This window comes from Opisthocomus hoazin, chromosome 1 (assembly GCF_030867145.1).
Source record: "Opisthocomus hoazin isolate bOpiHoa1 chromosome 1, bOpiHoa1.hap1, whole genome shotgun sequence".
Lineage (NCBI taxonomy): Eukaryota > Metazoa > Chordata > Aves > Opisthocomiformes > Opisthocomidae > Opisthocomus > Opisthocomus hoazin.
In genome coordinates, this window is record NC_134414.1 from 15,372,915 (window position 1) to 15,396,023 (window position 23,109).

Here is a 23,109-nt window from a genome sequence, read left to right on the forward strand (position 1 = left end):
TCTGAGTTGTCAATAGAGAAGCAAGCCTAGAGTAACCCCAAAATTGTATGAGGAATTCTTTAGCAGCCTTGTTGAACCTCCTGAGGTTCGCACGGGCTCACCTCTCAAGCCTGTCAAGGTCCCTCTGGATGGCACCCCATCCTTCCAGTGTGTTGACAGCGTGGTGTCATCAGCAACTTCACATAAATTAAATAGAATTATTATCTATCTATGTATAGATTAAATAATCTATATATTAAAAAATACCTCGATTAAAAACCAAGACAAGGGCATGGAGGGGAAGGATGCTTCCAGGACGGGATCTCATCCCAAAACACAGGGTGCTCTGCTCCAGAGATGTGTTCCCCAGCACGTGGCGAATGATGGCTTGAAGAGGAGACAGGTTTTATCCATTTTATTTAACCAATGAAATTCCTACTGATAACAATGAAAGTAATTTCAGCAAGTATAAATGCGATACAGTTTTAAACAAACCCCATTGTTCCGTACCTATAAATAGATTTTTCAAAACCTCATAAAAAGTGCAGATTTATGAATTGCTGTTAAAATGTTAATACATGATTCCTTTGTTTAAAAATGCGTTTTTGTCTCTTAACTCACACAAAAAAAAGTTCCTTCTGCATCTGTTCAGATAAATTCAAGTCGGGTAACTTAAAAACTAACAAAAAAAGTCACACACAAAAAAAAAAATATCCATCCCACTAGGTCAGTCTGTCCTCTGCAAAAAAAAATAAAAACAAAACCAAAAAAACCTCAACCAGCAACAACAGAAAAAAAATAAATGATAAAAGCTGCTGTGGAAACCCACAGTGAGCTCCTAGCAGCTGCCTCACCTTGCAGGCAAACCTCCTGCCAACGCGCGGGGCCGGTGGCGCGGCTGCGGAGCTCAGGGCAGGCGGCGGCGGGATGCTGTAGGGACCGGGACCCACGGAGCTGTGTCCCCAACCCTCCGTCCCCAAACACCCGCGTGGCCGCGGCAGCAGGCGGCAAGAAGCTGCGAGCTGCCGGGCCGGGGCTGGGGACAACTCACCCCCTGGCCGGAGGAGGAGAGGTGGGAGACGCAGCGGAACGCCAGCCCCCGACGCTGCCTCGGGCCAGGGGGCTCAGACCCACCGCCGCCAACGGGGACCCAACGCCGGGCTCTGCAGATGGCAAATCAAGGGCTAATTTTTGCGCTCCAGAGAGGCTTGGAAGCTTTTCGGCTGCAGAAGCAGCGTGCCCGTGCGCTCGGTCCGGCGGCGGGCCTGCCCACGGCTCCCACGCCGGCACGGCTCACGTTGACCCCGCGCACCGGCGGGCAGACGGCGGGGGCAGCCAGCGGCAGGGTCCCGGGCCCAGGGGGCTCAGACACACGGCAGACCCCGGCCCTCCCGGTGCCGGGGGCCAGGGGCACGGCGGACGCGCAGCTCGGACCGTGCCTCCCGCAGAGAGGGGCTCGGCTCACCCACGGTCGGGAGAGGTCTGCCGGCGTGCCTCCCTGTCCCTACAGTGGTATTTCATCTACAGCAGGGTCTGTTTAGCAAGAGCAGTTTAAAGTGGCTATGTTTATCAAGTTTGCTACTTTATGAATTTTAAAAAAACAAAACAAAACAAAAAAACCAAACCCCAACAACTATAAATACAAAGACTCTCACACACCAGACACTTGCAGCCTGCGTGACTCATAAACCGCATCAATATTCTGTTAAAAAGCTTATTCTACTTAAAACTATACATAGTACAAGAGACCAAAACGTGGCAGCCGTGCGCGGGCACGCTGCCTGCCCCAGGGTGGCCCACAGTCAGGTGCTTCCGAAAAAATCAAGGAGTTACAGTAACACGGCACAGGACTGCCAAGCCGATCACAGCTTCTGCTTACACCGCATACGAAGTACCACAGGGGACACAAAAAAGAACTGGTGTTAATACTGATGGATTAAAGAGTAACTATAAAGATCAAAACAGACGTTCACAGCATGCTACATATATTGCTCGCAAACTTTTTTTTTTTTAAAAAAAAGGTTAATACAAAACAAGGAGTTGGCAGTCTGATTTTCAGTTACGTTGGATAGAAAGATAAAGCATATACATTCATCGTGTGGCTTTCCAGCAAAAGGAGAAAAGGGTAAAACCGAGAGATTTCAAGTTTACCAAATTCCTATTTTTTTAAGCTACAGTTTATATCCAGTTCTGGTCACAGTCATGAAAAGATTTCTGACTGCACTGCCTCACAGAGTCCACAGGCTGTAGCCTAATTATTCTTACTTTTCCCCCAGAAGCGGGCGCCTCTCCCGCCACGCCGAGCCGGCAGCTCCGGCAGCCGCCCGGGCCGGAGGGCAGAGGTGCGGGTCTGGTGGCACGACACCAGCGTGAAGCGGGGACTGACAAACAGGCCTGGACTGCGCGTGTTTGGACCCGCTGCTGCCGCCGACCCCCAGACCGCTCAGCTGGAGGCACCACGCTTGGTGATCCACCCATTTCGTCTGAAAACTCCCTTCAAAGGGATGACAGGGGTGAGAAAACGGAATTCAGCAGCGGCACATTTTTCTTGGGCAGAAGTGCACGGTTCCCTTCCCCTGCTCCATCTGTGGAGCAAGGAAAGGGTCTCCAGCATTGTCCTACAGAAGGCCTCTGGATACCTCAGGTGGAGGCATCTCCCACTACCACACAGGAGTACGCAAGAACCTCTTGGACACATCGGTGAGGCTTCAGCTGACCAACATGTCCAGTCCCCCAGCCCTGGTTGTGTCTCCTCGGGAGTGCCTGTGGTCTGCACCTTCTGATGGCGACAACACAGCTTGCTCCCCACAATTAGTACATTCATTGGCATCTTAAACACCATCTCTAACTACTGTTGGGAACAAGGGCAGAATTCAGATTTCTGTTTTCCATGAGCCCTGACAATACTCGGTCCCCACAGAAACACCCAACCCTGCCTGCGTCTCCAGCAGCCACTCCACGGCGTGCACTTGTATTTATCCTGTAGATAAGCAAAAAACCTGGGTTTTCTGCTTGTCCCACAGGTCATGGCCTGCCCGGCTGCGAGGCACCCGAGGAGCTGCCAACCCACCGGCCCCGTGAGCCTGCCTGGCACAAGGGGATCTCAAACTCCCCCCAAGATGTCCCTCAAAGGCACCTGCATGGCCGAACGGCTCAAGCACGGAGAGTTTCACCAAAGAAAGCGTTTTCTTAGTGGATCCACTGGATTATTACTGTAACTCCAGAGATGGGATCTGATGCGCTACTGGCAAATGCTACCTAAATGTTGCAAGCAAGTACTGAGTGTCCTCCTTCCAAATCAGATTTAGAAAATAACCTAATACAGCAATTAAGCGTTTCTGAACATGAGAAAGACCCTCTGAACTCAACAGCAAAGGCTGACACAGGAACCCAGCATTGTTTTACAAGGTTACGGCTGGGGGGTTGTCCCTGCGTGACTGCTGGAGGTTGTGACCCGGGAAGACAGGAAGCGCTTGATGCAGGTTGGTGGTGGTGGAGGTTGGAAAATGACAATTTTTGCCCCTGGTGAGGAGCAGAAGGATTAAATGTCTGCAAGAGAGACACGATGTGAGTCGGGGGAGCAGCAGCATGACCGCATGCCAGGAAATGTGCTCTAAGGGATAAATTAACACTGATCAAGATGCTCCTAAAGCTTCCTCATACTACTGTGCTCTCTCCATCTGCCACACCTATGATCTATGCAGTAGGTATGAAATGCTAAACTCATTTTCATTTGGAGATAAAGATTTTCACTTACAATTCCCAAATGTAGAACAGCTGGCAGATGCAGCTCTTCGGACAAACATAGAGTGCTGGGGGACATCAGGGAGTGTAAATCTGAAGTTCAGATGGTGAAGACTGACATTTTTGTCCTGCTCTTGGAATGATCGCTAACAGCAAACCAATTCTTACAGCTTTATATTCAGATCTGCTCTGGGAAAGTTCATTTACAACGAATCCACTCCCCTCTCCCTCCATTTTGTGCAACATCGCCCCTTGTTTCTGGTGGAAGGATCTGAACCTCTAAGGAAAGTAGATGAAAGAACATCACTTGAAATCAAGAAGATTTGGAGTATTTCCTTCTGGCCAAAACTATTAAGTCTGGGCACAAGCTATCCACTTGCTATCACCAATAAATCTTTTCTGCAAGTTGAGGTTAAATAATCCATCTCTCATAAAAGAGAGCCCAGACTCTGCAGTAAGGGCCAGAAATGCATGCCCACGTTCATGGAAAACACACATGCATGAGAAACATCGAGAACCTGTTCTGCAAGAGCATCAGCTTACAGTTTAACTGCTTTTGGAAAGATTTCTCTAAGCCTATTTTAAGTCCCCAAAACAACCCATTTCATTAACAATCGCTGCAAATCACATGGATCTGCTACATGTTATTCCTTTCATCTCTATGGAAACTGATTTTATTCTATTGAATTTAGGTGACTAAGTATCTTTAAAAATCTGACTCAAAAATGCAAGTGGGCACCTTGCAGGATTTTGCTAAGGGCTTAGGTGCTTGAATTCCTATCAGAATTTAGGCAACTAGCTGCTTTTTCCAAATTCCATGAAAACATCAATATCAGCATCACTACGAACAAAAATACTTTTGAAGAACCTGGTGATTTGACCTTCTGCGCTCAAGTAAGAGAGAAGCAAAATGTCTTCCTTTCTGTTCTCTTCTAAATTTATAAAGAGACCTACATTTATAACTGTTTACAGTCACTGATTTTTCTGTCCTTACAGTTCTTTTAATACATGGGAAGAGCTGATAGTGGCAATTCTTTAACTCTTAAAGCTGAAAGTACATCCTTTTCATTGTAACGAAGGCTTCAGGACAAAGTATATATTTTTCAGTTCAGTCTTGATAAAAACAGATCCATCTACAGCTGACCAGAATTCTCACGGGACACCACAACATTAGCTTTAGCAGCTGCCCGCACAAACCGTGCCCTAATTTAAATCGGTTTCTGTCCCTGTACGATGGCACTCTTGTAATCTTTGACTGCAGGCAGAGTGTTCTGGGAAAAGCAAATACTTTCTCCAGTCGGCGCCTTTTTCACTTCTCCTCATTACCAAAAGAAAAAAAGGAGCCATCTGAGGGAGAATGTACTCTACCGCAACGCGCGTTCTGAAGCGGTTCTGCAATGATGAGAAGCTGCCCATGCTCAGAAGCTCTCCGCTCCCTACCGACAGCATTCCCTGGGCGAGCTGGTTCCGTTGCACCCAACAAGCTTTCTCTTCAGTAGACAGGAGACTGCACACTTTGTTTTTATGTTGGTCACCACTGGGATTTTCTGGACTAACATTAATGCTGGTAAGTATCAATTCCAATAAAGGAACACAGAGGGAGAGTATCTACACTTCCAACGATTACGGTACTCTTAAGAAGAATATTAATGAACAAAGTGTGAAGATTCACATTCATGAGCGCTTTAACAACGCAAAAAATCCAAGAACACTTGCACATTAAAATTTGGCACAGTGTGAGCCTAAAGCGTGCATAAAGCATACGGTAGAGTTGTCTGAACTTAAACACCTATTCTGAACAAACATCTATTCAAAATCATAAATTTGAGTATAAAAACTAGGCTACAAATTGTTACACTGTAAATGCAATACTTTGAAAAAAATGCCACATGGAAAATGCTTCCAGAAGTTTCAAGTTTGCATTTAATACAAAAAAAACCCAAACTGCACACTACTTGTACAATGACATTTCCTACGGTGGAATGTCTTGCAGGCCATATGTGACTTTTGATATGGCAACTTTAAAAAAAGAGAAGAAATCACTGGTCTACTACAAATTTTTATGAAGCAATCCATTTATGATTCTATATTTCCAATCTGCTCATGTACTTTGCTCAGAAGGTATCTGAGCTGGCAAGTACATTTCATATGGAAAGAAGTAAAGGCACTCACGTTTCCAAATGTAAAACTCAATCTACTCTAAGAGCCTTTGCATTTCTGAAGGGAAACGAAGCCGCCATATTAGTTACCCACATCTAGTTTCACCTCCTTTCCAGAGCGCAGCTGTGCTTCTTGAGAACTACTTGACTTTTCCAAGCAAAGGAATTTAAAGTAGTATTGTACAGTTCCCATCACTTGAAAAAAGCAAAAGTATTGCATGAAAACTTCTCTCAGCAGAACTGTTTTATGCACAAAAGCCATTAGGTATGGCCACTACAGTCACAAGAGGGAGGAAAAAGGATCGCAACAACTTAGAAAGTTCATCTAAGTTCACACATACGAGCATCTCTACACTTCTGAGAAATCCTTGCAGTTAGCTATACAAGATAAATAAATCTGCTGTTTTACCCAGTGCTCTCTCTATAAGAGAGTCTATGCTGCCTACTGGGTAGTTTTCTAAATAGCCAACATACATTAAAAAAAAAAAAAATCACTGATTTCTTCCTCAAAAGGTTTTCACATGCAGAGTCTGCAGTCTGAAAGTGCAGAAAAGTGTACAATCGTTTAGCTTTCCAATCTGGAACAGACAGGTAATAAAGCGAAAAAACCAACATGTGAAGTCACAGCAAGGTATCAGGAAAACGGGAAAAGAGAGGAAACTAACTTTCGTAGCGTACTGGTCCATGATTTTGTCAATGAAAAGTGTTAAAATACAGCTGATAATATTTTTTAGAACTATTCTGCAATCACCAATGGAAAAAAAGTCCTGTATAAATGTCTACAATCCAATGGAACATTAAAAATCAACCTATCCAGTTAGTTTTGAATGTCTGCAACAGAAATAAAGATTACCCTCCTCCAAGAAGTACAGAAAGTCCAAACCAACAGACAAAAGTTGAAGCAGTGACAACTTGCATCCTACTGGGTAAGTTTAAGCATCTCTTTAGGCACTTCACTGGTTCATTAATGCAATACAAAATAAAGCTATAAATATCAACATTTTGTGCTCTTCAAAATTAGTCAAAAGCAACAGAAAACAGCACAAAAGTGTGACATTTTTGGCAGCTTATTTCTTCCCTTCCCCAATATTACTGGTTGTCCAAGAATGCTTTGTTTTGGGGATGCTTTGGCATCTCAGTATCAGGTTGTCTTAAGCCATAAAAGCTAAAACGAAACTGCTAGGCCTTAGACAATAAAGAAATTTGGTTTTAAAATTTCTTTATGGCTATGTAAGAAGGACACTTTAGCAGTGGCATGACAGGGAAAAAAGCTTGCTTTCTTTTTAAATATTGCACTTTCTTTTTGTTCACTCACACTAATGCATAGAAACTTTTTAAACTTTGAATATTAAAATTTCATGCTATGAAAAAGTTATGGGAAATAAATTTCTATACATCCAATATGAAAGAACAGATATGCTAGCCTTCCTTTTACTTTCCTTAGTTAAAACATTGAGAAAGAAGAGAGTGCAAAAAACCCTACAACCCTATTTTTGGTCAGCCTGTGTGTTAACTTCATAGGTGCCAGCTAAACAAATTGCAACACGTGATGGGCATGGATACTGTAAGGACAACTGAGGGTGACGGGCAGTAAAACAAGATTATGCATGACTGAAACATGGTAAGGGTGGCTGAAATGGCAAATCGTGAGGCCTCTTCTCTTGGGAAGGGGCACGACAAAGCAGATGACTTTTGCACTTCAGTAGCATGCTGTAGGATTTATCACGATTAATTTCACATTAAAGTGTGCTCAATGTTTGCATTCACATCTCGCATCACCTTCAATTGCTGCAGTAAGACAGTGACTGGCAAGCAGTCTCCAGGAGACACAGAAGAATCCAGTGGGCAATTCACTGCAACGCAGCCCGCGCGTCTCCGTCACGAGTCACGACGTGGTGGTACGTTCTCAGGACAGGCAGAATCGACCTTCTGCTGGACTCCACTAATCTGAAAAATGATTGCTTGGAAAAAGAAGTCTCTAAGCACTTCATTCCGGTGCTTCAAGAACAAAGCGCTAGGATTGGATATAATAAAAACAGTTTCAGGATCCTGACCACTGTGCAGAAATCCAGCCGGAAACAATGCAGAGTAGTGCTCCTCAGTGTTACTTTTGTTATCATTAGTAATGTTAAGCATCAAGAAAATAAAACACGTCATTGCACATTACAGCCGTCAAGAAGCACGGCTAAACTTTTGACACTAGAGAATTGAATAACCTGATGCTACATCACAAACAGCTTCTGGTGTGTATCTATTTCAAAAGGTCCTTACATACTCAGCAAAAACTCCTTTACTCCTGCCCAGCGAATGCTTCAGGTTAAGTGACGAGTTATGGCACGAAGGGCATACAGAAGTTCGGCTTGCATACGAGCTTCCATTAGAAGTAGATTGACATGAACCTGTTAAAAATTAAATCAGCCATTTAGCTCACCTCCGAATGCAACATCGTTTATTCATTTAGGCTGAAATCTCCACCCTTTAGTAACGTACCCTGCTGCAGGACTCCAGTTCCTCTCGAGACAGCTCTGGAGTATGCCAATACCAGACAACACCCTAAGACTCCAAGGAACTAGCCTCAACTGCTGCGTTAAGCAATCTTCCACCCGAGAAGTCCCAGTAAAGGCTTTTTTGTACCCTAATGGCATTAGTTCATTATGAATTATGTTTTGCTTTCTTCACTACCACCTGTGACCACCATAAAGGAGCACGGAATAAGGAACAGTCTACATGCCAGACAGGCTAGCAGGCACACAAGCACTGAACCCTTGTCAGGAAGCATTTAACTTGCACGTCTGAAGACATGTTGACATTTTTATTGATGAAAAACACCATGAAGGTTTTATATATATATGAGTTAAGGTCTTTTTTGATCCACAAATCCCAAGTATTGGCATAGTTGAGCACTTCTACATTCCCAAGTTTATCCACTTTAATCCTTTTACAGTTGTCAGTTCAAATTTATGGAGAAGTAACTCAAAATAATAATTAAAAAAGAATCAGTATTTCCAGTATACTATGAAGTATTTTTTCAAAATTGATATCTAACACTCAATTTATGTCACTTGTTTTTCTCTGGTTAAAAACAGCTCGTTGGACAGATACTGCCATTTTTAGGTGCTGCCCTATTTTCATTTTTAAACAGCATGGGTGTCTCTGTGAAGCCAGTTTGGCTTTGAAATACGTACCTTCTCCGAGTGCTTGAACTGACGCCAGTAACTATCGTACATGCGCTTGGTCGTTCTCTCTGGGTAGCAGGTCACTGTCTTTATGTAAACCTTCAGGCTGCGTTCAAGTAACTGATTAACTTCTCCATAATCATAGTCATCATACCTAAACAACACAGGCAATCACTCTGTCGGATATAAGTTTTTAAAAGCATGGTCTTTTGCAGCATTATGTTTGTAAATTTGGGAATTGTAACATTCATTCTACACGGTAGAAAAACCACCCGCTAGCAGAGGATCTGAAAAGCTCAGTACTGGGATGTTTTTTCTGAACAAAGGATGCAGGCTGGCTTCAGTGAAGACATTTCTGTAATAATTTCCATGCTGATTCATAACAATTTTCTGCACTCGAAGCAAAAGTTATACTGATATGTCAGCAAAACCACTCTAACTTTCAGACTGAGGTACCATCTCCACTTTAACACCCAGAGTCTAAACTCATGCTTTTCATGGGGTTCATTTTTCATTCTGTTTACATAGTTCAAAGTGCACTCCTAAGCCAGGGTATTTTCATCCATACCTGATTCCATACATACAGTGGACATAGTTAAATAAAGCTCTTCTTAGCGTAGTTGTATCAACATCTTCATGTGTTGCCATAGTGTTATACGTGAGGTTATATACCATCCGAAACTTCTCATCCAGGAGATGTCCAATATCAGAATAAAGCCTGTTTACAAGGGAAAAGCCATGATTTTCCCAAGTATAGTCCTGCAGGAAGAGAAGAAAACATATAAATGTACAAATGAAGTGAAGTTCCTATCTGATCCTCTCTATAGTTCAATAGCTTTTGCTGTCTGCTAGTTGTAACTTCATTCTCTTCAAAAAATTTGCATCTTGAATCATAGGATCATTAAGGTTGGGAAAGACCTCTAAGATCATCAAGTCCAACCGTCAACCCAACACCACCATGCCTACTAAACCACGTCCTGAAGTGCTACGTTTTTGGAACACCTCCAGGGATGGGGACTCCACCACCTCCCTGGGCAGCCTGTTCCAATGCCTGACCACTCTCTCAGTAAAGAAATTTCTCCTAATATTCAATCTGAACCTCCCCTGATGCAGCTTGAGGTGATTTCCTCTCGTCCTATCACTAGTTACTTGGGAGCAGAGACCAACAGCCACCTCACTGGAACCTCCTTTCAGGTAGCTGTAGAGAGCAATAAGGTCTCCCCTCAGCCTCCTCTTCTCCAGACTAAACAGCCCCAGCTCCCTCAGCCGCTCCTCATAAGACCTGTCCTCCAGACCCCTCACTAGCCTCATTGCCCTTCTCTGGACATGCTCCAGCACCTCAATGTCCTTCTTGTAGTGAGGGGCCAAAACTGAACACCGTACTCCAGGTGCAGCCTCACCAGTGCCGAGTACAGGGGCACGATCACCTCCCTACTCCTGCTGGCCACACCATTCCTGATCCAAGCCAGGATGCCCTTGGCCTTCTTGGCCACCTGGGCACACTGCTGGCTCGTGTTCAGCTGGCTGTCGACCAGCACCCCAAGGTCCTTTTCCATCATGCAGCTTTCCAGCCACTCTTCCCCAAGCCTGTAGCGTTGCACAGGGTTGTCAATCCAGTCTGTCCAGATCCCTCTGCAGAGCCTTCCTACCCTCGAGCAGATCGACAGTCTCACCAGCTTCCTGGCAATGAATATCATATCGCAACACCCTGCCTCCAGCTGGGTATCATTAGCTTACAGAAGAAAAAAATCCAAGCTTTTCTTGAAGTGTTGAGGCAACCTTCCGCTGTCTGCTCTGCCACTCTGACCAGTGTCATTCTAATGTGGGATGGGCCTCTAAGTTTAAACACTTGTTGGTCTTGGAGGCTCTGATGCGTAGCTCTGAGCAGAGATGGAGTATTTACTTCCACCCAGGATGTACACTGTAAACTCATTGGGTAACATGCTGAACCATCCTTGAACAAGCTAATAAAATCCAGGCTGCTTCGGTCTTAAGACAAGCACCTGGATTGCAAGGATAAAAGCTTGCCTGCTCCTGTCAGGAATGGGAGATCCCTGCAGAGTGGTGGCACGGCATCAGCAGCGGAGAACGACCCTGCTTCAGAGCAGTGTACAACCACTCTCCATGCCGCAGTTATTCAGAACATGTTAGTGTGCCCACAACCTTGGCAAGTATTCAGTCATCCAATCACTGTTGTCATCTTTCCAATGGAGGGCATCATCTCCATGTCCTTCCTGTGTCTGGCTGTTTTCAAAAGGTGCTGCTGGGCAAGAGTCCTCACCCAGGCGCTTTGGAGCACGTCTCCTGGACTGGCCCCCTGAGTAGGGCAGCAGGGAAGAGTATGCAGGACAATATTCGGCGGCCTAACGGAGGCATTCAGTGACATCTGAAACATGCTACAACACCACGTTTGGACTCCAGCTGCCAGTTCAAAAGACTGCAAGGCTCGTGAGAAATATGCCGCAGCTACCAGCCCTGTAAAGGTGTCCAGGACATTTGGGGCATCACAAAAGCCTCTGAAAACCAGAAGCCTCAGGAGGGGGAAAGTGCTGTTTACTAACAGCAGTGAATCCATACTAACAGTGAAATAGGGAAAAAAAAATTTAAAGACATTCTGCCGTGTATGGAATAGCTTTTGCTATTATAAATTTAAACCCACAGAGATAAAGGCAGTCTTGTTTCATCAGAATAAGGATTAGATTTATTGCAGGGTTTTGGGATGCTACTGCAACTTAAATAGCATTAATAGTAGAGCATTTGGGAGGCTGTGGGTATATACATCTAACTGCTTAAGAGTAGAACATGCTAATAAAATTAAATTATCAAGGTGACTCCTCTGAACATAGGCGAGAAGCTGACCTGTTTATTTAAGAGCAGATATGTTTTAGTTCCAATTTCAACTTCCACAGAGCTTTTTTACCATGGGAGCCTGCTGCTCCTAAAGTAGTTAAGCAGAATGTTTGATTTACACGCACTGACTCTGCCTCATTCTTTTTGGCAGTATCTACCTACTTTAGGCTCATATAAAGACCGCAGAGTAAATTATCCAGATCAGCAGAGACTGCTACATAGCTAAATACATTTCCTGAGAGGGATCATGGGTTCTTTGTTTTACAGACTTAGATACATCTTCTGACCTGGAGTCTTCCCGCACCCACTGTTTCTTAAATTGAAGTTCTCTGATTTGGTTTAAAATTTCTTCTCTTGCTTACGATTTATTACTAGACTGCTGATTAACCTACTCTATAAGCTGGAACAGAACCACCTAGAATGCCCCTCCTGTTATATATGTTATGAACAAGTTCATGAGTCTGGTCATGGAAAAAGATGCCAACGGGTAAGACAATGTACAGGTAAAATGTACTTGCTGATCTTTCAATGGCATTTAAAAATATATTCAAATATAGCCAAAACTGTTAATAATCGTATTTAAGAACTCCTTTTCTTTTCTGACATTCAAAGTCCAGTGATTTGGTGCATATATGAGAATGATACTCACCAAATCGCTCTCATAGACATATATACATCTCTGTATGGATAACCACTGTACAGAGAATACTTGACAAAATGACAGGAATAAAGAGTGGATTTTTTCTACAACATCTAGAGGGACGGAAAAGAAATTCTTTCTTTTCTACCTTCCACTTTTATTCCAGATTTAGTGATATGCTTTACAGTTTTCAAAGATTAATTCTGGTAATAATTGGAGTAAGAAGACTGAAAAGCTCAATATTCCCTTGTCTGAGACTTACAAATAGTAAAAGACTCATCCCAGGCAGATTTATGGAAGCTTGTGAGTTATTTAATGGCTCAGGACAAGGAAAGGAGCATGCAACAAACATGCCCCACTACAACCACTTTACACTATCTGCCCTGTAATGAGATACATAAACGTTCTTTGAATGAATGTACTTTAAAGAGACGGTACCTGAGCTCTGAATGTTGGCAGATGGTCTTCTCCTCGCCTTGCAAAGTCTTTGTACCCAAACCCAGGATCTTCAACATAGCGTGAGACATCTGTAGAAACTATTTCATCATCAAATGCTGTGAATAAAACAGCAAAAGGCTTGGTTTTAGGCAAGCACATGAGTCAGCGCTGACTTCCAACTACCACTCTACTACAGGACTAGAGAACAATTTTAAAAGTTGTGCAAAGGAAGAGAGCAGTACAAAGGAATGAAACATTTCAATCCCACCCCTTTCACTGAGTCAACTAAATGTCAGCCTATACCAAACATCTACAAAATGGGAAAAGATGGGCTACATTTCTGTCTGGAGGTGTGCTTTTCTCTGTGTTGACTTCTGAGGGAGGCTATGTATCTTAAATCAGGAAGATGAATCCTATTAGGAAAGTCATTGTGCTAGGATAAAAACTAGACACATGTACCCTTGACAATAGGATTGCTATGCTGAGCAGGTATGGGGTCAGGAATTACACCAGCTCTGTTCTATAACCCAGAGTATGAGCAACCAGAAAGCAATACAACACTTCAGTTGAAGATTATACGAAAGCAGAGAGCTCTACAGTACATCAGGCTGAAATTCTGCCAGAAGCTCTAGTAACTAAGCATCTTCAAAGAGCTTCAAAACAAGTCACTAAGCAAGCACAGGTTCTCTATCACGAATCAATCCTTCCCTCCCGAATAAACAGGTGGCTCGATTGTGTAACTCCCTCTGCAGAAGTTGACTACTGCATAGCTGACTGCATTTGACCCTGGTGTTAAAATCCTGGCTTGCTTCCACATGCATTGACAGAACAGTTGCCATATGTCCACTGTTAGCACCTTGAAAAGTCAGTTAATCTAAGAATTGCAGCAGTGCTTTATCTCCTCTTTGCCTCATTAAACAATCAAAACACAACTGCGTAGGAAGAAGCTCTCACAGCAGCTGCTACAGCAAATCCTCAGCAAAGAATAAAAAACCTGCGCACATACGCGCCTCTCCCCTGACAGGGACTGAATTTCACGAAAGGGTAAAGGCCCAACACGTACTCCTCAGCTCAAACCAGCAGAAGGCAGAGAGGGAGGAAAGTCAACAAAATTATCAGCAAAATAATGGGACGCTTCTGTCCCAAAGAACACCTCTTCCTTACACACCTGAAGTTGCAGAGACTCATGGAAGTCCCAATCTGATAACGAAACGGCAATGGGTGTCTGTTTATCTGTGCTGTTGATACTGCCTGACCAAAGAAAAACAGAAGGAGAATGGACAAGGTCCATTTCTTAAAATCCAGCCATGACACTGCTGGATGTATCTTCCTTCAGAGATTTCTCATGTTCCTAGAGAGCCACAAAACAATCTCTCTACTGATCCACAATAAGTTCTTCCACCCTTTGGTGCTCAGTGCACAAAAACTCAGACATTTTCAGACCAAGATCTAAATTCACAAAGAACAGTGTCAGTAAAATGTGAAGCATTTTATGGGTCACTTCTTAAAAAGACAGCAGCTACCACATTCAGGTAGGCTCTACTATGAGGATATGGTTGCAGGTTCTGATTATCTTCATAGTATTATTTCTTCAAACACTTCCTTTGGAAAAAAACCTCCTGCTGTCTATAGCGAACAGCTTTCATTCTATGGTTTGTTAGAGATCAAGAACTTCAGAATGTAAGAAAAATACTGGAAAAGAAGGTTTCAGCTCAGAATTTCGAACACTATTTAAGAATAAAACAAATGCTAAGAAATCTCTGTCACAACACAGGCAGTGGAACAGCACAGCAGTATGATCACTCAAAAAATAAAAGTTAGAGATGTCCTTTCCAGGTGGGAAGTAATTCAAATGGTAAATAGCTGAGTCTCATCCCAATCTATGTCCTGAACTAAATGCGTATCTGAAGGCTACTTATGAGCGTCACTGAAGTTCTAAGCATTGTAGAACCTAAACCTGTGAAATACACTGAATATCTGTCTACACGAATGAATTGATTTGAAGATACAAAGCATATAAAGAAAGAGAAATGTACACCCAATGTTTTAAAGAAGACTACAGGCTTTTTTTTTTTAAATATATGAAAGCTAAATTTCAGGTAGCAAAAAGGATGGTGTTACTTGCCACTCCAGAAATCTTAAGCAAGTGAAAGGACCACCCTTAAACACTCCTACCAGACCAGGAGCCAGAATGAAGAAATGGACAGAAAAAGTTGTAGTCATTGAACTGGCCTCCAGTGTTTAGCTCTTACAAAGCACAAACAAAACGGAACTGGGAAAACACAAATACCTCCACTAATTACTAGCAGACTCTCCTTCTTCTCCTTTTCAAAGCGAGTTGCCATTTCTTCCTGAGAGGCTTCTTCGTCCTCTTTATCTTCTTGTAGCCTCTTCATCCTTTCCATTAAGGCCTCCAGCTCACTTAAAGAATCTGCAATCTGCAAAAACACCATGTCATTCTGCAAAATTAGAAGATAGACAACATGTGTCATCTTCAGCTTTCATGCTTGACAACAAACGTTCTCAAAAACAGATAGCAGCAGCAAACATGAGGATGCAATGCGTTTTGTCACACACAGCGCAGACAAGCAGCTTTCGCAGAGTGAGAAGAGGGGAGCTGGGGAGCGTCACTCCGACCCATCGCAGTCATCTGCTGCAGCAGGAAGAGCAGCGGAAGAGGTGCTGTTTGAATATGGAAACCATGAACTGACTGATCACAGGCTCACACTGTACTGCTAATTTTTTAAAAATAGTGACACTGCTCACAACCTTGGTCTTCCATCAAAGGCGATGAGGCCATCCAGCAACTGGCATTAATTCAAGGACAAAGCATTACAGAGCCACTTTCAGGAAAAAAATCCTTCTTTAAGTTAATTAACTAGCAATCAAAGTTCTCTGTTGGTTGATTCAAGATTGGAACATCAGCCTGAAGAATTTCAGACATTTCCTCCTACCTACATGGAAGTGTTCCAGAATTGACCTGTTTGGTGATTGTAGACCTTGAAGTCAAAACTATTATTATTATGACCACTGAGTTTTTCTCCTATTTCTTTTTTCATTCCATGAACATGGATGACACAGTGCTCCAGACAGCAACACACTATCTGCAGAAACTTTAAATTTCAGCTGAAAGAAAAGTTTTAGTCTTGCCCAGTGGGTTGTGAGATTAACCATCAAAATCACATTGCTCTGACTCCCACCCACCGGTACAATACGGTTTTCAACCGACTACACTGAAAACTGCTAGAGCTAACGTAAGAGTTACCAGACTGAAGCATTCCAGTAAAGTAGACAAAAAGTTTCAAACCACCCTGAAATTTAAACAGGAAAGAATGGAAGAAAGTTTTCTAATGCAAAACAGAGGCAAGCAAAAGAATCTTCTTGCAACACTAACCCCAAAGTTGCTACTTGTGAGGGAGGCATTTTCTATGTTGTTGTCGTTGGCAAGATCACAGACACAGAAGTTGTTGACTGCTATAAGTCTGACTCCATTAGATGTATCCGGATCTCTCTCTGGATTAATGCCACTACCAAACACAAAACTTGCCAAGGCATGGTAATGTGCCAACAGGACAACAGCATGCACCAGTTCAGGAAGAGACCAATTATTTTCCCCAGTCTTGACAAGTTTCTGAAATGAGAACAAAAAAAAGTGTAAACATGAAATTTCTCTTGGCCCCCAGCTTTTCTATAAAACTCTCTGTATTCTAAAAAAGGGATCAATTCCTTTCTTCCAATAATACCACATTCCTCTTGCACACAAACTCTCACTGGATAAAACAGGAGACACCTGATATATTCCTTCTTTTCTTTTGGGGTTGTTTTACCCAGCGCTATTCCTAAAAAGTAAATCTTGTTGGCTTTCTCACACAGAAGAATTTATTGGCTTATTCGACGCTCTAGTACTTCCCTGAATTTTTTAACTCGAGGTAACGAAGCCTAACCAGACACTTGTGTAGTTCTTACTACCGGACATTTACCGCTATTACAGGGCACGACTGAACAGGTACCTGAATGTGCTCTTTTGTGATTAGCCAGGGCCGATGCGCAAGGAGTTTATTTATTTCGTTCAGATTTTTCAGTCTTTGGGGAATGTATTCCAAACCGTTCAACCACTCTGCAATCCCACCAGTCTTCAAAAACTCATCAACGTGCATATTTATTAGGTAGGAACACTGATGTCTGGCAGCAGCCTGGAATAATTAAACACAGAGGGAAAAGGGCAGCACGCTAGCGTGTAATCTGATTTTGCTGCAGCTGGAAGACAGATTACCAACGCAAAACAAAAATACAATTTCATTCCAAAGGGCCATGTTTTATATTGCATTGCATTTCTATACAGTATGGAGGATTCTCCAATAAAAATATGCTGGATTACTTTAGTCTGAACCCCAGAATCTAATTTAGGTTGGAAGAGGTCTCTTAGAAGAGATCTGGTCCAACCCCTGTCTCACAGTAGGGCCGACTTAGATCATGGTGCTCAGAGCCTCATCCAGACAAGACCTCTATCCTTGGAGATCACAGAACATCTCTTGGCCCCTGTTGCAATGTCTCAGCATTCTCATAGTAAATTTTCCTAGAGTCCACGTGGAATTTATTGGGACTTTAATCCACTGCATCTCATCCATCTAACTGACGGGTTAAATATCCAGAAATAAGGTTACACAGTTTTAACTGCTCTCTGTAAAACTTCACTCTTGTGGGCATATGAAAAGTGTATCATTGTGGAAACAAGGAAACATGTCCATTGCCAATTCTCCCTTCTCACTGAAAACCTTCTGTCTAGGCATGCTTTATTGTGATGAAAATTAACTGCAAAAATTCACCCCCTGTCAAAATACCACACTAGTCCCTCCTTTCTAAAGTCTTCCTTTTTTCTTCTTTTTTTAAATACACCAGTCAAGGTCGCAGAAGAAAATATATAGCCTGTTGGTAGTACGTACCATTATAGCAATGTAGTGCCTATAGGGCAAAGGAAGGGGCCCATCCATGCGCAGCATGTAGAACTGGCTGCGGAGGAAAGACTCCAGGTACTGAGTATGGATACTCATGACCTGCGTGATGTTGTCCAGGCGACCAGATGTAGAGTATTCTTCCACAAGAAGATTAGTACGTTCATCCAAACCATTTGCTTGCATAACCTGAAAAATAAGATGAACAAACTTAACAGAGAAAGAGCTTTTCTCCAGCTTTAGCCCTGGAGAGAAACACATTGTGATGTGAAAGGTTTGCTTGTGTACAAACTTCAAGGCAATGCTGGAGATCCAGATGTGTATTTGAAAACATACATGCTTGCACGTGTGCAAATACACACATACAGATGCTACTTGAATACTCAGAACTCAAAAGCACTTTACACTGTACCTCTGTTATTTTAATATATTTCTATGAAAACAAAAAACATTTTTCTGTAGATCTTTCCAAAATGCCTAAACTCGCATATGCTTGAAGTCAAATCTGTACAGAGAGCTGCAAGCAAGCAAGAGCTAAATGGAAAGTAAAGTCTTTATGGAAGTCAGTCTGTATAGACACACATCACCCCAGCATTCAGCCCTAAAACCAATTTCAAAATTAATGGAGAGGAACTGGGTTATGTAACCAAATTATAGAAACAGCCTAGCAATCTACCCCTTCTGTGCTTGTATAATTGAAGAGAAGATCAAATGCTAATTTGTCCATAACACTCAAGTATTATTTAGAATACGAATTTAATGCTTTCTTTAAACAAAAGCTGTTCTTTAATTATTCCAACCAATCCAAATCTTGGGCACAAGATTAAATGAAATAGCAAAAGATTAAGTAGCTCTTGCTTTGCAAGCCCTGACACACTATTAGTGCTATTACTCAGTGTTTATCACCAAGAACAGCCATTCTCAACATGTTTACCGCTGACGTTACAAATGCAAGACTAGAATCCCCAGTATTTATTCTGAAACTGCACAGTATTAAACCAGCCAGCTTACTATTGCAAACACCCTGAAATGAGAAAACATTTACCTGGTTTACTGTACCTGAAGACAGAAAGTGCCTAAAACCAAGACGGCACAATGCTTTTGCTGAAATAGGCTATTTAAAATACCTTTTCCTTGCTTATGATGGGCTGACAAATGGACCACGTCTGAAGTATTTTTCCATCAAATCTTCTACAGAAGTTACACACAAAGAAACACGCACAACGTACTACATTTTCACTTCTCACCACTGTACTTCCCCATTTTAATTTGTGGGCCCAGAAAGAAACAGAAGCAGCAGCTATGCAGTTAGGCAGCTCCATCATTTTTACGTGTGTAGCTCCACACTATGACAGCTTTTCCGTGTTTTGTACCCAGAATGATGCCACCTCTGTTTTCTGTAAGAACGTTTTTACCATCGGAAGTTTATTCACACATTCGAGCTCGTTTTATCTCACTCATTACGGTATATCCCTCGCTCGACTCCAAGGAGTCCCCCTTCTTCTTCAGTCTATCTCCCAGGTATTTAAGAGATCTTTGTCTCAGTAGTTTCTTGGGGAATCATATTTTCGTGTCTCTGGTAAGGCTTCTAATCTTCTCCAGCTTGTCAGGAGTTTTTCCTGTAACAGTACAAGTTATGGAGGAGAAATTCTGCTGACAAAACTGAAATATAATCCTGTAGGACTGCACTGTTGCTATGTTAGGCACAGCTACATTGCAGCATTATTGCTTCTGAGATTTATCTCCACCTATATTACTGTCCTTTTCATACTGCATATGTACTTCCTCCTGGTTTATTACCATCCATGGATTCACAAACATGTTTTTTTATTCTGCTTGTAAAGCCTTACAGCACTTTAACAGGAACCTTTACAATTAAGTTGTTATTGCTCTGTCCATATTCCTCCCCTTATGACAATAAAGCAGGCTTTGACACGAGCACTGTTGTTATCAAGATTTGTGAGACATTCAACATGTTGCTAATCTCTAGCTACATCCTTCCTATCCACTGTATTATTTCACGCCAAGGAATGGGGGAAAAAGGTAGACATTTGCTTAACAACCAATATTTAACATTTGTTCATGATACTGAATAGCTGTTTTATCCATACAGGTGGAGGTTCCCTTCTTCTGCTGGGTAAACTGCTGGGGTTACTCTTTTCTGAGAGCTACTCAGTGATTCCTCCTGCACCCTTGGCTAGTGCCTCTACCAAGTGTATCAGCTGCGAAATAAATCTATTAACAATTCTCTCAAAATATGTCATAATTCAAACTACATTTATTTTTCTCCTTTTTATAGAACTATTGTCTTTAGGAGAACAATTACATCATTATGTAGTTTGGCATCTCAATTTTATGTCATATTTCATACGAAAGGGAAGTCCCCTTCACAAACTCGGCTGGCTGAAACTCATTCTGATCCCCTCTTCCCAAGTCTAAAAGACTCTTTTTGAACTCTCTACCTTTTTGCTTCATTATGTTTTCCTGTTGCCAGCCTTTACGCTTTCTCAGTTTTTAGATTCAAATCTTGATGGTGTATAAGTGGACAGAGATTCAGAGAACAGCAGCTTTCTCATATTTCAAAATGTCTTTTTGGCCCTTCTAGCATGTGAATTACGTGCCTCTCGTAACTACTTACAACAAAACAAAACAAAGGTCCTGGTTTTATAGTCGGCCACCCCAAATAATTAATTGATCAATAAATAATACCCTGTGAAGACCGAGATCACAGAAGAACACCACCATAGCAAAGTTTCCACTTACTGCAGCAAGCTACAAATCAAGGCTTAAGCTGAACATTAAATCATGGGCAGAAATCTTGAGTCTGAAGTCAAACCATACCTTTCAACCATAAATTCTCTCAAGACCCACAGTTACCACCTGAGGAGCTAAGTCATGTTTTCAGGTTCTCTCAAACTGAAGGTCAGATGTTGCCCTGAGAGCTATTTAATCCTACTGCTCCAACGCTGCGTAGGCCTCCCCTTAGGGAGCAAGTGTAGTAATTTTAAAAAAATCTTAAAAGCATTAAGAGTAGTAAGTGATCATCCCCCAGGAGAAGAGCAGAGCCAGCACTCATGGCTGTCTCCACGAGAGCTGGCAACTGAGAACATGTCAAATGGCACCCCTTGTGTGAAAGGGCAGGGTGGTTCTGACCCACTGGAGCCTGCTCCGGAGAAACCATCGCTTCTTCTCGCAGAGAGGTTCGTCTGGGTGCCGCTGGGCAAGCGGTGAAACCGTCCTTCAGTATTTCCATTTTTAGAGCTACCGCCCACTCAGCGCAGCTGACCACAAACTTACTTCGTTCTCTGGTATAAAGGCACTTGGTCCTCTTGTCAATGGCGGGGAGACTTGTACTCGTTTTTCCTGCAAAACAGTCACATAATTCGGTCAGCGTCAGGAATAACGTATTAACTCGCTTTATCTCGCAAGACCAGACGGATCTTCAAGGCCTGGATTCGGCTTTCTTCCCCAGGCCCCCTGGGTGTTTTACAGCCCACTGAGGAGATGAAGCCATCACACCACGTTGGTTGCAGCAGCTTTGCATCCCTTGTACTCGGCGCGAATGAACGGCACCGATGTGGCAAGGGATAAGATGGAAAAAACCCAAAATCTAATTCTGATCGGTTTACAGACTAGCTCGGAGACACATAGACAACAGCAATAAAACATTTGGCACGATGCTAAAATTAGCCATTCACTGGATTGAATGCAAGTTTTGAAAGTGAAAGGGAAAAAAGCTACACTTGGGAAATCATAAGCAAGACACTGCTTTCTTCAATATCAGCATCTCATGAGATCCTCAGTGTTGAGGGCAGTGTAACCACTTTGCATGCCAAATACTGGCATGAAAACTACAGTCCATGCAAACCTGCAAAACCCAGTTAAAGACTTGTTCTAGAAACCCAATGAAATGGCCTCCTTGCTCAGCTGCCGAGCCCAGAGGAGGACGCCACACGTAGTACAAGCCCTGGTGTGCAAACCCCAGCTAGGAAGTCATGAAACACCCTTTGAGGATGATGTATTTAGTACAGAACAGGCCAATAGCGTAACAAGAGCCAGAGGACTTCTTTGATTTATTAGGGATAAGAAATTGAACCAAGATACACTGTGGAGGCTTTCACAGAGTGGCCACTGGCAGCCGAGGGGTGAAGGGACCTGGGGATTCTGCCTGCTCCTCTGGTTCACCGGGGGCAGGACCAGCACTGCCCATGTCATTCCTGATCAATGTTGGTCCAACCTCCTCTTAAAGACTCCCCTGTAGGTCATTTATTTCAGTGACTAACTCCTCAGATTTCTAGAAAGTTGTCCTAATGTCTATCCCGAATTTCCCTTGCAGTCATTTAAAGCCATCGTTTCTTGTCTTTTCTTCTTTTCCTCTTTATGGCTATATTCCACCTATCTAGAAACTACGACTGCACACTTTCTCAAGCCCTTAACTGCACTGCAGTGTTGGTAACTCTTAATAAGTTATCCATCAACAGCCGTTTTGGATTTGCAAACCAAATATTTTGTGCCCCTCACATAAAAGTCCGAGGTTTTCCATAACAAATGACCCTTAAATACCTCTACCAGGGGCTTAAGCCTAACCGCCATGTGGACAACCAGCAGTGCCGGTCCCAGAAGCAGCGTGCCACCGATTTCCACACAGGAAAATGAAGCCACTGGAGCTGCGTAACTATTGTCCTGCTCCTTGAAAACATCCTGTCCTTTGTAAATTAGATTATGAGAAAACATGCAAAAAACAGCAGTGATTATTCAAGAAAGATGTTCCAAAGCAAACTCTTGCAGGACAATTAAACTGGTGACTTTGCAATAATTAGCTGCTAAAAGTTGCAGAAATAAGCTGGATCTACTGTGTGAAGCCCAGCAGCCAGGAGACAACTTACTGCAATGACTGCCTGCTGTCACAGCCCCCAAATCCTGTAAAACACTTCTTATGAATCAAATGTACTCAGTCTAAAGTAAGAAGAAAGGGTGTAGAGAGACCCGGTATCTGCATGTGCAACCCCTTCTCGCACAGCTACACAAGGCATAGGAAGACGTCTTCTAGTTTTAAATACACAGTCTTGCTAACATCCAGTCATCTCTGCCAACATTCAAAAAAGAAGTGCATGCCAAAATTACTGTTAAGGTTGCATTTTACTTGTTTTATGAAAGTTATCTAGATATTA

At 42.7% G+C, this 23,109-nt stretch overlaps 1 protein-coding gene across 2 annotated transcripts in view; it reads right to left on the reverse strand.

The window, feature by feature from the left end:
• Nucleotides 1-377: 377 nt before the first annotated feature.
• The window catches only part of SESN3 (sestrin 3), a 44,576-nt gene continuing 21,844 nt past the window's right edge, over nucleotides 378-23,109 (reverse strand). The window contains exons 2-10 of one of the 2 annotated variants that reach the window (XM_075417637.1): nucleotides 21,236-21,301; nucleotides 17,930-18,127; nucleotides 16,997-17,179; nucleotides 16,381-16,617; nucleotides 15,277-15,424; nucleotides 12,987-13,102; nucleotides 9,627-9,817; nucleotides 9,068-9,212; nucleotides 378-8,281 (exon numbers count right to left, since the gene is read on the reverse strand). In XM_075417637.1, coding sequence (XP_075273752.1) covers nucleotides 8,195-8,281; nucleotides 9,068-9,212; nucleotides 9,627-9,817; nucleotides 12,987-13,102; nucleotides 15,277-15,424; nucleotides 16,381-16,617; nucleotides 16,997-17,179; nucleotides 17,930-18,127; nucleotides 21,236-21,301 — 1,371 coding nt within the window. In that variant the 3' untranslated portion in view covers nucleotides 378-8,194. Of the gene's footprint in view, nucleotides 8,282-9,067; nucleotides 9,213-9,626; nucleotides 9,818-12,986; nucleotides 13,103-15,276; nucleotides 15,446-16,380; nucleotides 16,618-16,996; nucleotides 17,180-17,929; nucleotides 18,128-21,235; nucleotides 21,302-23,109 lie in introns of both variants that reach the window. The other variant, XM_075417626.1, reaches the window with a different exon arrangement.